Genomic DNA, 13,839 nt, shown 5'->3' with positions numbered 1-13,839 from the left:
GATGTTACTACACCACAGGCTTGGACACGCCCTGGAATTCCAGACTATGGCTGTAAATCATCAAAAATGTACAGTAGGGCCAGCCCCAGGGGCCTAGTGGTAAAGTTCGGCATGGCCTAGGTTTGGTCCCGGGTGCAGACCTACGCCACTTGTCTGTCAGTGGCCATGCTGTGGCAGTGGCTCACGTACAAAAACAAGAAGATTGGCAGCAGATATTATCTCAGGGTGAATATTCCTCAGCAAAAAAAAAAAAAAATGTATATTATATTCCACTCTGTGCACAGTGCAGAAAGTGCTGGACTGGGCCTACAACTCTGGATCCTTTCTGGGCCTCTGCCACCAACCTGCCAGGAGATCTGGCCCAGTCAGCGCTCCTTACTGGATCTCAGGTTTCTCATGCATTAGGTAAGGCGGTTGAACAGTTATTCCCAGTTTAAGAACTTCCCAGTTTTAGGATGTTTAAGATGGGGACATGGGTAATGAAATCGTGGCAACGTTCCATTGAAAGTCATTCAAACAGTAAATGAGGGATAGTTGTGGTTCCCAAGGTGAAGCTTTCTGCCTTCTGGAAAGCTCAGCTGTACAGAACGGTCCTCATCACAGAGATTCAGCTCTGCTCTAGTCTCCCCCTCGCCTGCCAGCTCTCCTGGAATACCGGTCCCAGACACTTTCACAGAACTTGCCAGTCCCGGGGCTTGGTCTGGGGGCCAGGTACTTACCAGAAACAGGTGCCGGGGGCGTCTGTTCTTCCCCGTTACTTTCATCAGGGTCCCTTCCTTCAGAAACTCCTGTGGGGAGAGAAGCGGACCTCAGTGGTCAGGCTGATGCCCCCTACTGTCCTAGAGAAGGGTGGAGGGAGGCCTTTGAGTGGGGAACTTAAATTATGATGCCTCTAAAGTACCAGGGAGCAGCTCATGGGTGAATTCCCAGCTTAAGACAGATGCTCCGTGTTTGCCAGAGCAGCTCTGGAGACAGGCATCTCGGCCTCTCAGGAGCGCGCTCCACCTTGACTTACACCAAGCCCAGACACTGTTCTGGCCAGACTGGTCCAAACAATGACTCTCTCCCTGGTTTGCTGCCATGAGCAGTCCCTTCAGAACAGAGCCTCTGAAGGTTTGCTAAAACAGCCGAAGACCCGTGAACACTTGCTACAGCCCCCTTAATTCTGGAGGACACGAACAGATGTTTAACAGATATTTACCAAACTGATAATTCTGGACAAAACACAGTGTGATTTTACAGAATCTCAGACCAGTGACATCTCTGCCAATTTTGAGTAAAATCTCCTGAGCACAATCTCTCATTGCTTTCTCTCTTGTCCTTCATGGACTGTAACAGGTAATGAACACATTTTTGACTATTTTTGACCTGAGTTTTATGTTCCCATTTGGAAGCTTAAAAGTAGGTAAATTTGTCCCTTGAAAAATGTTATTTTTAAGATGCTTTGTTGGGGCTCTTGAGAGATGGTTTTCCTGATTTCTCAGTGATGCTGGACTAGACTAAAAATACTTGGTGTCTTTTCTTCTCAGAGTTAGAACCACGGGAACACTGAACCCAACTGACATTGCTTCTTTAAAGGTCCTGAGAGCAGACAACCCCAGGGAGGCAGCCCGTGGGCCCTGTGAGCCCAGTGGAGCCCACGCCCTGCCCTCCCTCCCTCCGTGGGTAAACAGCACCTGCAGCCAGGCCTGTCTGGGGCCAGCCCAGCTGAACAATGGGCTTATCAGAGCCTCACCCTCCTGCCCACCAGGCCGCCCTCTGCCCCTGCCTGTGGCGACGGGGGCACTCACCCTTCCTGGCTGGAGGAGATCCCCTTGGCCCCAAACGCTGTGCTCAATGTGGACCAGCTTCTGCAGGTTTTCCTGTGGGCAGGAGCAGGGTGAGGGAGAGACGGTCAAGGCTCCTTCAAGGGGTCCTATCTTCTCTGTAAGGGGTGGCATTTCTTCTGCTTCAGAGGAGGAAAATGGAGCCCAGAAAGGCCTTGCCCAAAATCCGACCTTCTGTCAGTGGCAGGACTGGGACCTGAGCCTAGGTCTGCAGGATGCCAAGTGTGTGGACTGCCCATAATCAGGCTAGTCCCTCTGGGCCTGGGGTCTGAGCCCACCCTCTTTCTGCGTGCCATGGGGATGGTCACTTGGCCTCACTGTGCCATCTGATACCCCTGTTTGTCTCTGGGCCACCACTCCCACTCTAAGCCTGTATCCCCCATGAGGCCTGGAGCACCCCGACTTCAGTAACCCAGAGGTGACAGATTCCCAAGGTCAGAATGTCTCTCTGGACTTCTAGCCCAGGGTAGGGCCTCTAGGGGAGAGTAACCAAGAAAATGCACCACTTCGGGAGGAAACAGGTCCCCGCTCCTCGATGTAAAGTAAGTGTGCCTGGGAGCTCCTTGTCGGGCCCTCACTGGGTTACCCACAATAGGTAAGTGACACGCCTCTCCCTCCTCTGCACGGCATCCTATAATACTAGAAATAACAAGCACCCAACCCATGGGTCAAGTGCCCCCAGAATCGTATACAGTGTCAGGTTCTAAGGTCACCTATTAAGGTGAAAATCGTCTACAGAAATCGCTTTGAAAAGGCCTCTACACTGTCCATAGTTTTGAGCATAAAAGCCTACACATTAGAAATGTATAATAGTCATTCCATTTCTGCTTATGATGTAGAAAGCTGCAAAAGAACAATGCCCCTACCCTAACAGTGAGAAAAAACACCAGATCATCTACAAAATCACAACTCCCCTTATACCTACTGGAGAGCTGAGGTCACACAGCAACCAACTGAACTGAATCCCGAAGACTGACAAGCCCCCCACAGAGATACAAGACGGACCTGTTGCACCTTTGGCAACACACACAGGAAGAGGTGGTCGGCACAGGGGTGGGTAGGAAGAAAGCAGCTAAAATGTTAATGGATTCTTAAAGGTCAAGTGGGGGCTGGTGGGACGGCTTACAATAAAGAAGCCCCAGACACAAGGGACATCTGCCATCACTTGCAAGCTTTCTTCCACGAGTTTCTGCCAGGTGCTCACAAGGAAGACTGGGGGTGGGGCAGGGGGCCAGAAAGAGCATCCCCTTCGTGGTGAAGGTGTTCAGACTGCCACTGGTCGAGGGGGTGCCTGGCACAAAACCCTGCCCCCTTCCTCAGGCGCCTCTCCCATAAAAAAATCTTCAGCTACTGGGGGAGGCCAGGAAACCCTCCCACTCCTGGAGTCCAGGCGAAGATCCACCCACTGCTTCTGGGGAAAGGCAGAAGCAGAAGCTGTCTGCCCCCAGGAGAGGGGGAGGTGTAACTCCTCAGGCCCAGGACTGTGTACCAACACAGAACACAAACCTGTCCAAGACCTGCTACAGACACAAGGCAGAGTTTGGCTGCCACGTAAGGGGTGGGGTGGGGAGGGGCAGGAATGCTGAGAGATCCCGGCTCCTGGGCCCTGCTTAAGACTGAGGCTTGTCCAGGAGAGCTCAGACTTATGAGCCTAGCACTGAGTAACAGGAAACAGGAGTCCACCTCCGAGAAGGGGCAAGAACATGGACAGAGATCCCTTCTGTGGAGCAGGGATGGCTGAAAGCTGAGGGTGGGGCAGAAATACGGGAAAAACTCTTTGGCACTGCAGGCCCACAAACAGCACAGACAGGTAATGGCAGCCCCCTTCTGGGGGAGCATGAAGACTGGGGGGCACTGAAGGTGACGATGGTGACAACAAAGCCCAAACCCAGCTCAACTACTGACTGGACTGACTCATCTCCCACCCTGCCCCCACAAATGGCATGATGAAAAAGAGGGAGTAGATACTATTTCCCTCAGTCTCTATAGTTCTTCTACACATAATGTCTGGCATTCAATCAAACATTATGAGAAACATACACACACAAAAACAAGAAAAAACCCCAACTCATTTTCAAGAGATAAAGCATTCAACAAATCCAGAATGAAAGGTGACACAGATGTTGGAACCATCAGACAGGGACTTTAGAGTAACTATGATCAATATGTTAAAGAAGCTAGTGGAAAAGGTGGACAGCATGCATGAACAGATGGGGAATTTCAGCAGAGATGGAAACTATATGAGAGAGTGAAATGGAAGTGCTAAAAAATAAAATATATGATATCAGAAATGAAGAATTCTTCTGACAGGCCTAGCAGCAAATTTAACACAGCTGAGGAAAGAATTCATGAACTTGGAGATAGGTAAATAGAGATTATCCAAACGGAAACACAAAGAGACAAAAAGAGTGTGGGGGAGGAAGGGAAGAACAGAGCATCCAAGAGAATTTTCCAAAATTAATGAATGACAACAAAGCACAGATCCAGGAAGCTTGAGAATCACAACAGGATAAACACCACCCCCCGCAACACACATTTTTAGACATCATAGTCAAACTTCTAAAAGTCAAATGTAAAGAGAAGATCTTGAAGGCAGCAAGAAAAAAAGGGACTCAAACATTACAGCAGATTTCTTATCAGAAACTATGCATGATGTAAGACAGTGAAGTGGCATCTTGAAAGCACTAAAAGAAAAAATTGGTCAACCCAGATTTCTATACCCAGGAAAAACATCTTTCAAAAATGAAGGTAAATTGACCAATTAAGTAAATGTATGATGGATGGTGGGAGCCAGGTTTCTCACTGTTGGAGTAGAAATTTACAGATAACCAGGGGAAGAGGCTGGAATGATCCATGTGGTAATGATTAGAACTGGAGACATAAGAACTCATGTTTAGCTTAATAAAGATACAGATGGTTATGTATAGAAAATTTATAGATATGAATATATACACATATATTTCTTTGTTCTGTCAGCTAAGATGACCTACAAGAAATGGTACCCCAGTAGCAATGAGCATACCTAGCACCCAGATCTTGATTTCTGATACCATTATCCAATTAAAGGAACCAGGGCTCCTTGGAGAAATCACATTCTAAGACTGGGGCAGGAAATACAAGACAAGCCTGGAGCATCTTGTAGTGCCAGAAAGTAAGGAAGTGTTCAAAAAACAAACAAATAAAAAACACCCAAACCTGTATTAATGAGGATATGTGAAAGGGGTAGAGGAGCCAAATAAAAGGGCTCCCAATGGCCAACGCTGAAACAATTTGAGAAATAAAATAAATAAAGCAGTATGGGATTATAACCCAAAGCATAAAAACAATCCATGAATCTTGATATAAATGATTTATCTATTTACAATAAGTGAATCATTAATAAATGAGGGAGAAGAGACAAATCTCCCATGCAGAATTCCAAATACTTTAGGTAGATACTCTGCCCTCAAGGAGAGGGAGCATAACTCCCCACTCCTTAAGTATGGGCTGTGCATAGTGACTTTATTCCAGAGTATGGACAGTGTGTGTGCAACTTTACTGTGGAGAAACCTGACAAGCACTGCCTCAGCCAGGTGATCAAGGTCAACATCAACAGTTACAAACCATGTTGCTAGTACATACCCTTCATATGTGGTACTTCACTTCTGTGATCTTCTTCCCCCCCAATCATAAACCCAGTCTAATCATGAGAAAATTCCAACAGAGGGCCATCCTACAATATACCTGGCCAGCATTCCTCAAAATTGTCAAGGTCATCAAAAATAAGAAAAGTTTTTGGCCTGGTGCTTAAGAAGGCTTGAGTTCAAATCAGGCTCTCATCTTGAGAGCTGAGTGATCTTGGGTAAAACCACTCATCTCTCTAGGCCTCAGTTTCCTTACGTGCAAAACTGGGCTGATATTACTTCCCTTGAGGATTAGAGGAGATCGTCCGGCACAGCCCAGTACTCAACAGGGGCAGCTATTATCATGATGGGTAAGGATGCTACATGGGAATCTACTACAGTCTTTCCCGAAAAGTTGATGAGAATGACTTTTCCCAGTTTCCAGACTTTTCCCATCCTGTCTTCTGGACTGCTCCCATTTACTCCCTGTCCTCCATCAAAATGTGAGGCTAGCAGGAGGGAGGGGTTCCTGGGTCTCAGCTCTTAGAGTCACGCTTCATGAAGCTTCTCTGGTCACCTAACAGTTTTCTGTTAACAGGCTGCTCTGACAATGGATTTACCATTTGGCTTGGCTGTCAGTACTTTATCCCAATGAGCTTAATGGTGGTGTTTCAGACCAGATGTCGGGTAGGTATATGGGCACCATTTTGAATCAGTGGGTTAGTGGGATCTGGCTCTTCCTAGAAATCATCTCTCTCGCTTAGCTATCTTTGTGAGGAGTTGTGGCAATGGTGTGATGCGAGCATAAACCCCAAGTGAACACTGCTGCCTCCAGGAAGCCTTCTCTAGTCCTCACAGTAAGTACTTTCCAGATTCTACTGAAGGCAATACGGAGGCATGGAAGGCTGTGTAAAAAGGGGGAATGGCACCATTGGACATATTTTAATAGGATCACTCTGGCTGCCAGATGGAGAACGGAATGGCAGGGTCAGGAGGAGGTGAAGCCTGAGCTGGGTGGTGGCCATGGGGAGGGAGAGGTGGAGGCCCAGCTCGTCCTTCAGGGACACTCACAGCCACTGAGCTCTGCCTCAGGGTCGGCTTTACCTGAACTCGCCCATCCACGGCCCAGGCAGAGTCCTAGCTGGATCCAAGCAAGCATGGGGTGGGGGCCACTAGTCCAGAGCAGGCCCGGTGCAGCTGTCCACAGGCAGCTGGAGAGACCATGGCCAGCCTGTGCTTCCCGGGACAGCATCCAGCCTCGGCCTTGGAGAAGACCAGGAGGGCATCTGGCTGTTGGTGACTCCAGTTCCTCCTACAGAGGGAGCTGTGCGCACAAGCTCACCCGTAGGCGCGAAGACACAGCCTTTCTTGACCTCGTTTTTCTTTTAGGAAGCAGAGGCATCCCTGGCTAAAGGGAGGTGTGGAGAACCCAGCCCATCTGCTGCTGTGTCACGATGGGGCCCCGGACTCCAGAGCACCTCTGTTTTTTGGTTGCATTGAGGGAAATTTCACTGTATGTGTAAGATGCCAAAATGAAAAAGAGCTCATGGACAGCAGAGAGGGAGGAGAGAGAACCAATAACAACGACATGTCTGACCCACCCTGATTTTCACACCCAACTGGGCTGGACCTCCATCTTTAGCCCGCCCCCTCCACCAGCCACCCCGCCCTCTCTCCCCAGATTCTTGTCCTCCCTCACCTACCCTGTTCCCACTCCCAGCTACTCTGGGTGACCCTCTGAACTCTAACATGCCCTACGCTTTCCCGTCTCCATGCCTTTGCCCAGGCCAGGCCCTCTTCCTGGCACCTCTTCTCCCTCTGCCCTCGTGCCACATGCACAAGTCCTCCCTGTGGGGGCTCCTCCCATATCATCTCTTCTCACAACCCCACCTGGAAGGGACGTCCCCTTCTCTGAACCCTGTCGCGTTTTCTCTCTCTCGTGATGTTTATCACGGTTCTTTGTGTCCACATATTTACCGCTCCACTAAGCTGTGATTTCCTCAAGGACTGGGATTCATGTCTTCTCTCTGTATCTCCAGTCCCCAGCACAAGACCTGACACACAGCAGGTGTCCAATAGACGTTATTTCCCTCCCCCCTCCCTTCTACCTGTGTATGACTCACTATAAGGATGCTCAGTGTGTCTGCCACAGCAAAGCTGAGCAACTGCTCAGACACATACCACCATCACTCCCATCTCTGCCTGTGTAAGACATCACTACTTGATCACTGAACTCTCCCACTGAGCTAGGACTCGGCCTCAGAATCATTCTCAACACAAAGCTCTAGCATATTTACAGCTTAGTGGAGCAAAAAATACGTGGACACAAGCAACCATGGTAACCAATGGAATAGAGCTGTGAGGTGGGATGAAGTTGGCCAAACATGGCAGAAACCCAGTGAACCTCTGATCAGTGTCTAACAAACAGAGTCACACACAGAACCAGGCATGTGCTTAGAGCTCACGTATTCTCAGGGATGAGTGGTTCTCAAACTTTTGTGGGCATAACATTTACCTGGGATGCTTGTTAAAAACACATATCTCTGGACCCTCCCCCCAGGAACTCCGACTGGGAAGATCTAAGGTGTGCCTAAGAATTTGTAGTTTACAGAGGACTCCAGGTGCTGATGCAGACTGTCTCAGACCACAGTTGGAGCATCACTTATCAGGTCTGGAGAAGTCTGTAGCCTCCCCTCACTGTTCGAATGGTGAACCAGAAGCCCAGAGAGGGACACACAGAACAGGCCACACAGCAAGTGTCAGGGCCAGAACCCAAGGCTCTCTGCAAGGTCCAACGAGACAGATGGTTGCCTGCAGCCTCCCCCAGAAGTGGAGTACCACAAGGCAGACCTGGGCAGGGTGGAGGGGCTCCTGGGACCTGCTCCCAAGGGAAGGGGCCCAGGGGCCAGACTTACCCCTTGCTCCATGCTGTCATTGGCGCGGTCTGTGACTTTGGAGATGAGGGTGAGTGCACCTGAGGGAAGCAGAGCAGAGAGCTGGGCCAACTGAGGAGGGCTAGTCTAGTGCCACTGTGCTCGCCTCTTCCCGGTCCACTGCCCCTCCCCCCGAGGTCACTGCAGCTGCACGGCCTTGTATGTGGGTGGCAACAATTGTTCCCACGGGTGGGTCAGGTCACAGGCCCAATCCCAGGTCACTTAGGCAGTGACCTTCACAGTGATCTGACCACTCTGTGCCTGAGTTCCCCTGGCTGGGAACTGAATATGTTAAAATGGGGACGGCCCCAGCAGGTCACATGCAGGGACAGCCACACAGAACTGGGAGGAGACAGGGAGACTGGGGTGAGTTTTTTAGACCCAGCACCGCCTCCTATCACCAAATTCTGGTCACCCCCTTCTCCTCCTCTGACTGAACATCAGCCCATCCCACGAAGTCCCCATGGTCAAGGGGGAGGAGGAATCATCTCAGAAGCCCTGGAGGCTTCATGTCCACTGCCCACCCAGCTGGCGGGCGGGGAGAGGGCCACGTCCTGGGTCTGGGAACTGGTGTAGAGCCCAGAGTTGCAGGACAGAGGCCAAAACAGGAAAGCATCCCCTTCCTTCTAGTTCACAGTGGACTTACCTTGTGTGTTATCATACTCAGTCGAGTCCGGGCAAAGGTTATTTAAATAGTCTGCAGGCAGAACAAGAGCCAGGAGTCAGTGTGACCTGGTGAGCCCCTCCCCTCCAGAAATGGAAGAAAAGTTCCGGAAGAAAGGGGTGTCCACTCTCTTTTCTGTTAGCCCCATCACACCACCACACTAGCACAAAATCAGACAGACCCCCAGGACCACCATCACTGCCACCACTGCTGGTCACTCACTCATTCAACAAATGTCTACTAAGTGTCTGCTGTGTGCCTGGCACTGTGCTATGCCTTCAGGATACAGACATGGATGAAGCAAAACCCTGCCTTCAAGAAGCACACAGTCTACTGGGGGAGACAGACGTGACTGTCAACCCAGGAGAGCATGATGTTAACCCTTAACACATTTGTACCCACAAGTCTCAACATGGGCTGGCCACTCCCCAGCTACCCCTCTCCATCTCACTCATTCCTCCTGGCAATGCTGGCATTCTTGCTGTGTCTTGAACATGTCAAGCTTGTTCCTACCCCAAGGCCTTTGCACTCACTATTCCCTCGACCTGGCACTCTCTTCTTCCAGATCTTCCTATGGCTCATCGCCTCCCTTCACTGAGATCTCCATTCAGTGTCACCTTCTTAGAGAGGTCTTCTCTGAGCACTGGATCTAATACAGAGAGCCCTGTTCCCCTCCATCCCTTAAACCTGCTTTGTTTATCTTCAGAGCTCTTATTGCTGCATATGAGATATATATATATTTTGTTTTTTTTGCTGAGGAAGATTCGTCCTGAGCTAACATCCGTTCCAATCTTCCTCTATTTGTATTTGTGTTGCTGCCATAGCATGGCTGATGAGTGGTGTAGCTCCACGCCTGAGACCCGAACCTGCAAACCCGGGCCGCCGAAGTGGAGCACATCAAACTCAACCACTGTGCCACAGGGCTGGCCCCCTGCATACGATATTTTTAGTCCCTATTTGTGAGACTGTAGGCTCCATGGTGTCAGAGTTTGGCTGTTGAATCACTGCTCTGTTTCCACCATCTAGCACAGGGCCTGGTACATAGTCGATGCTCAATAAATATTTTTTGAATTAGATGAATGAATTCTCTGCCCCCTGGCCCTAATGTATTTTTCTTACAGACTTGGTCGCCACCTGGAATTACATGCATATCTTGACGTGTGCGTGTCTGTCTCCCCTACTGGAACATTAGTTCTCCAGGCAGGGGGTCTTTGTCCATTTGGAAGGCAGCTGGGTACAAGGGTCTGGAGCTCAGGACAGAGGTGTGGGTTTCTGGCAGGTGGAAGGAGGGGAGGGGCAGACATTGCCCGGGGAGAGTTTGTAGACAGGGAAGTAAAGCAGACCTGGGACTGAGCCCTGAGAAATGCTGACACTGATGGGATAGCAGGCAAGAGAGGCCGTCAACAGAGACGAAGAGGAGCAGTCAGAGAGGTCGGAGGCAAGTGAGGAGAGAGTGTATCACAGAAGCCCTGGGACGAAAGGGCTTCGAGAAGCAGGAAGTAGTCAGTGGCAAAGCCACAGAGAGGGCCAGCAGGTCCAGGCAGAAAAATGTGCACTGATCTGGCCACCAGGAGGGCTCTGGTGACAAGAGCAACTTTAGTGAAATGAGAAGATGCCTGCAGAGCCGGGAAGAAAACGCAGAACCACGCAGAATGGGGAAGGTATTGAGTTTTTGTTTTAGGACGGCAGAGGCTGAAGGAAGACACAGGAGGTAGCCCCTGGAACGAGGTTTCCAGGTGGCAGCAGGGGGTCCAGAGCTCAGCTGGAGGAAAGGTGGTGGCAGGCTCCGGCATCTCTGGAGAGGCAGGAGGCGGGAACTGAGAGCAATCCTCCCCCAGCCCTTCCAGTCAGGGGGGGAGGTTGTTCACATGCCCTGCCACTGTCACCCCCACCCCTCCGTAGGTGCCTCCCCTCCCGGCTCCGCCTCCGTGCACCCTGACCTCCCGTGGGGCCCACCTGTGAGGAGCACTTGGTACTGGAAGAGGCGCTGCACCACCCGCAGCAGCCGGTGCTTCACGTTCTGGCTGCCTCCTTGCAGACTCTGCTGCTCCCAAGAGAGGGAAGGACAAAACACCATCAGAGACCCCGGCCTTAGGGCACCGGGCTCATGGCATCCCACACATGCTGTCCCATCCACACCTCTTCCTGGCCAAGCGGGGTTCTCCCCCATCTCCAAAACCAGGTTCCCCTCCTCCAGGAAGGCCCCCAGATTAGTGCCACCCCGCTGTGACAGTTCATTCCTTCAGGCTCACAGTCTGTGCTACACTCAGTAATACGTCTCTCCCCGCCCCTGCTTTGCACCTAGTGTTAGTAACAGAAAAAAGCTGCCCATTTTTCTGCCCAACAACTGGATCCCCAGTTGGTGGCCACCTGTTGGTCACTCCAATCACTAGGGCCCCAGCTTGCTTCTCGCTTTTCTACTGGGACAGGAGAATGGCCACTAAAACCCTCCCCATGGCTGGGGCTCACCGAGTTGTCATCAATCGCTCAACAGCGGATGTTCTGGATTCTGGGTTTTCCCCCATGCTGGGTCATGCTCTCCTTCCCCCGCTAGGTCTTTCCCTCTGCCCCCCAGCCTCAGACCCACCTAGAAGCCCCACTGATTTGCATTAAGCCATTTGATGCCCACCCCGACCCCTGCATCCTCAGAGCAAGTTCTCCGAGGACCAAAGGACCCACCTCAAATTCTCGGACGGCAGCTGCCAGCCGGGGGGAATGGAGGCAGTGCTCCCCGAGCAGACTCAGGGACCTGTCGAACTGCAGAATGTGGGCAGCGTGGTGGTCAAACCCCTGCTCCCGGGCCAGGAAGACATCAGCCACCTTCTGCTGGCCCTCCCTGCAGCCAAGGAGGGGGAGAGGACAGCGAGAACTCAGCCTTGTGACCAGCACAGTGTTACAGCATGAGTATTGGAGTCACGTCCCTGGATGGGGATCCCAGCTCGACCCTCCCACGCTCGTTTTATTTTGGGCAAACGACCTAACACCTCTGGGTCTCGGCTTCCCCATCAGTCAAATGGAGACACCATTTCACGTGGTGGGGTTTTGGACCCCTCACCCCATCCTCCAACACAACAGAAGTGGGGGAAGAGTGTGGGGACAGCTCACCAGTGCAGCAGCCTCTCCCCCAGCTCCTCCAGGATCCCCTGGTGAAGGTCGTGGATGGCTGGGAGCTCACTCAGGCTGCGCCTCAGCTCTTCCCTGGCCAACGTGTCCTGGCCCTCTTGGTCCATCTCATCCAAGGCCCTCATGACAGCTCCGTGGAAATCCTGAAATTCCAAAAGGCCCATTACCCACAGGTTGCTGGGTCTGAGCACAACACGTCCCTGGCTGTTTCGTCTGCGGCTTTTGAGCCCTGGCCTACACACAGACAGCGTGGGGCCTTAAGCCAGTGTCTGCAGACCCCAGCATCCTTACCTGTAAAACCCGGGTGATAACACGCACCTGGTGATCACAGGTAACCCATGCCCAAAGAGCCCCCCACAAAGGCAGGCACGGAGTAGGGCTTAAGCATGTCACTCCTCCCCTGCCTTGTGGGAATCTGGGTGCACGCCCTTCCCCTACAAGACGGGCGAGAAGCTGCGAATTCCTTCTCTGAGGAAATACAAAGCTCTTGGTTTACACAAGTATCCCCCTTTGAAGAGGTTCATGTGCTGAGTTGTTTCAAAGCAAAGTCTAAAGAAATCACAGGCAGCCCCTCCATGGTGCAGCAAGCAGTCCTAGACATGGTGAAGACAGTGACTGTGTAAAAACATTCATGTCGTAGTGCTAAGAAATCAAGAAGAGATACAAACTGTTTTCCCACCCTAACACAGGTGCATAAGAAATGAACAAAGGAGAAAGCTAAAAGGAAATGGACTAAATGTAAATATAGTGGCTATGTCGGGGGTATGGAATTAGGAAGGATTTTTTTTTCTTATCTCTGTTTTCTAAAATTTCTGTATCATGATTAATTACTTTAAAAATTAAACCAAATTTAATAAACATTAAAATTATAAAGAACATAAGACTTCTTTCTTTAAACAAAAATATTTGATTTTCAAATACACCTGCTCTTGTATGAGGTCCAGCTCTATAGTTTTAAACACTGGGATATCCTGAAACTATCTGGAACTGTGGAGCAATGGACATCGAAAACATCAGAAGTCGTGTGGTCCAGCCCAAATCAGGAAGGTCAAATCACCTTTACAACATTCAGAAAGGATGATCACTCTGCCTTTTTGATTGCCTCCCTGACAGGGAACTCATTACTGGGCAAGACAGTTAATTCTATTGCTGAACAGTTTTCACTGCTAGAAAGGTCTCTTTACATAGAGATCTGAAAGGGAAAAGTGCCTGAGAGGATGGGCAGCCCTTCCTCCAGGAAGCCCTTCTGGTCTTCTCTCTCCCAGTAAAGGACTACAGGAGATGGGAGAGGGCCAGAGGTGACAGGAGACGAATAGGAAAAAGGGCAGGGAGGTGGGACAGGGACAGAGAGAGGGAAAGAGGGAAAAAGAAAAACGATCAAGGGATGGGTGGGGGAGAAGGCGGGAGAGAGGGAGACAGAGAACACAAGAGGCAGAGAAGAGAGAGAGGCTCCCGTGCCCTGCCCCCGGAACATCTGTACAGAGGCCGCCCACGCAGTCAGACAGGACAGCAGATGTGGAGGTTACAAAGGTCCCCACTTCCTGAACAGCTCATCCTGCCTGGCGCTGACCTCCTGTGGCTGCAACCTACTCTGCCGGGATGCGGAGGATGGGGGAGGGGCCCACAGGACGAGCGGGAGCCCCGCGGCCAGCCTCAGCAGCCCCCGTCTGGCACAACTGGAAGGTCTACAG

At 51.0% G+C, this 13,839-nt stretch overlaps 1 protein-coding gene across 1 annotated transcript in view; it reads right to left on the bottom strand.

Moving 5' to 3' along the window:
* The window catches only part of FGD5 (FYVE, RhoGEF and PH domain containing 5), a 117,714-nt gene that overhangs the window by 21,614 nt on the left and 82,261 nt on the right, over positions 1-13,839 (bottom strand). The window contains 7 exon segments of the mRNA XM_004442430.3: positions 720-788; positions 1,791-1,862; positions 8,344-8,402; positions 9,008-9,058; positions 10,982-11,069; positions 11,705-11,861; positions 12,131-12,291. Coding sequence (XP_004442487.3) covers positions 720-788; positions 1,791-1,862; positions 8,344-8,402; positions 9,008-9,058; positions 10,982-11,069; positions 11,705-11,861; positions 12,131-12,291 — 657 coding nt within the window.

Source organism: Ceratotherium simum, chromosome 5, assembly GCF_057802395.1.
Source record: "Ceratotherium simum simum isolate JZ-2026a chromosome 5, ASM5780239v1, whole genome shotgun sequence".
Taxonomy (NCBI): Eukaryota; Metazoa; Chordata; class Mammalia; order Perissodactyla; family Rhinocerotidae; genus Ceratotherium; species Ceratotherium simum.
This window is presented reverse-complemented; position numbering and strand designations above follow the sequence as displayed.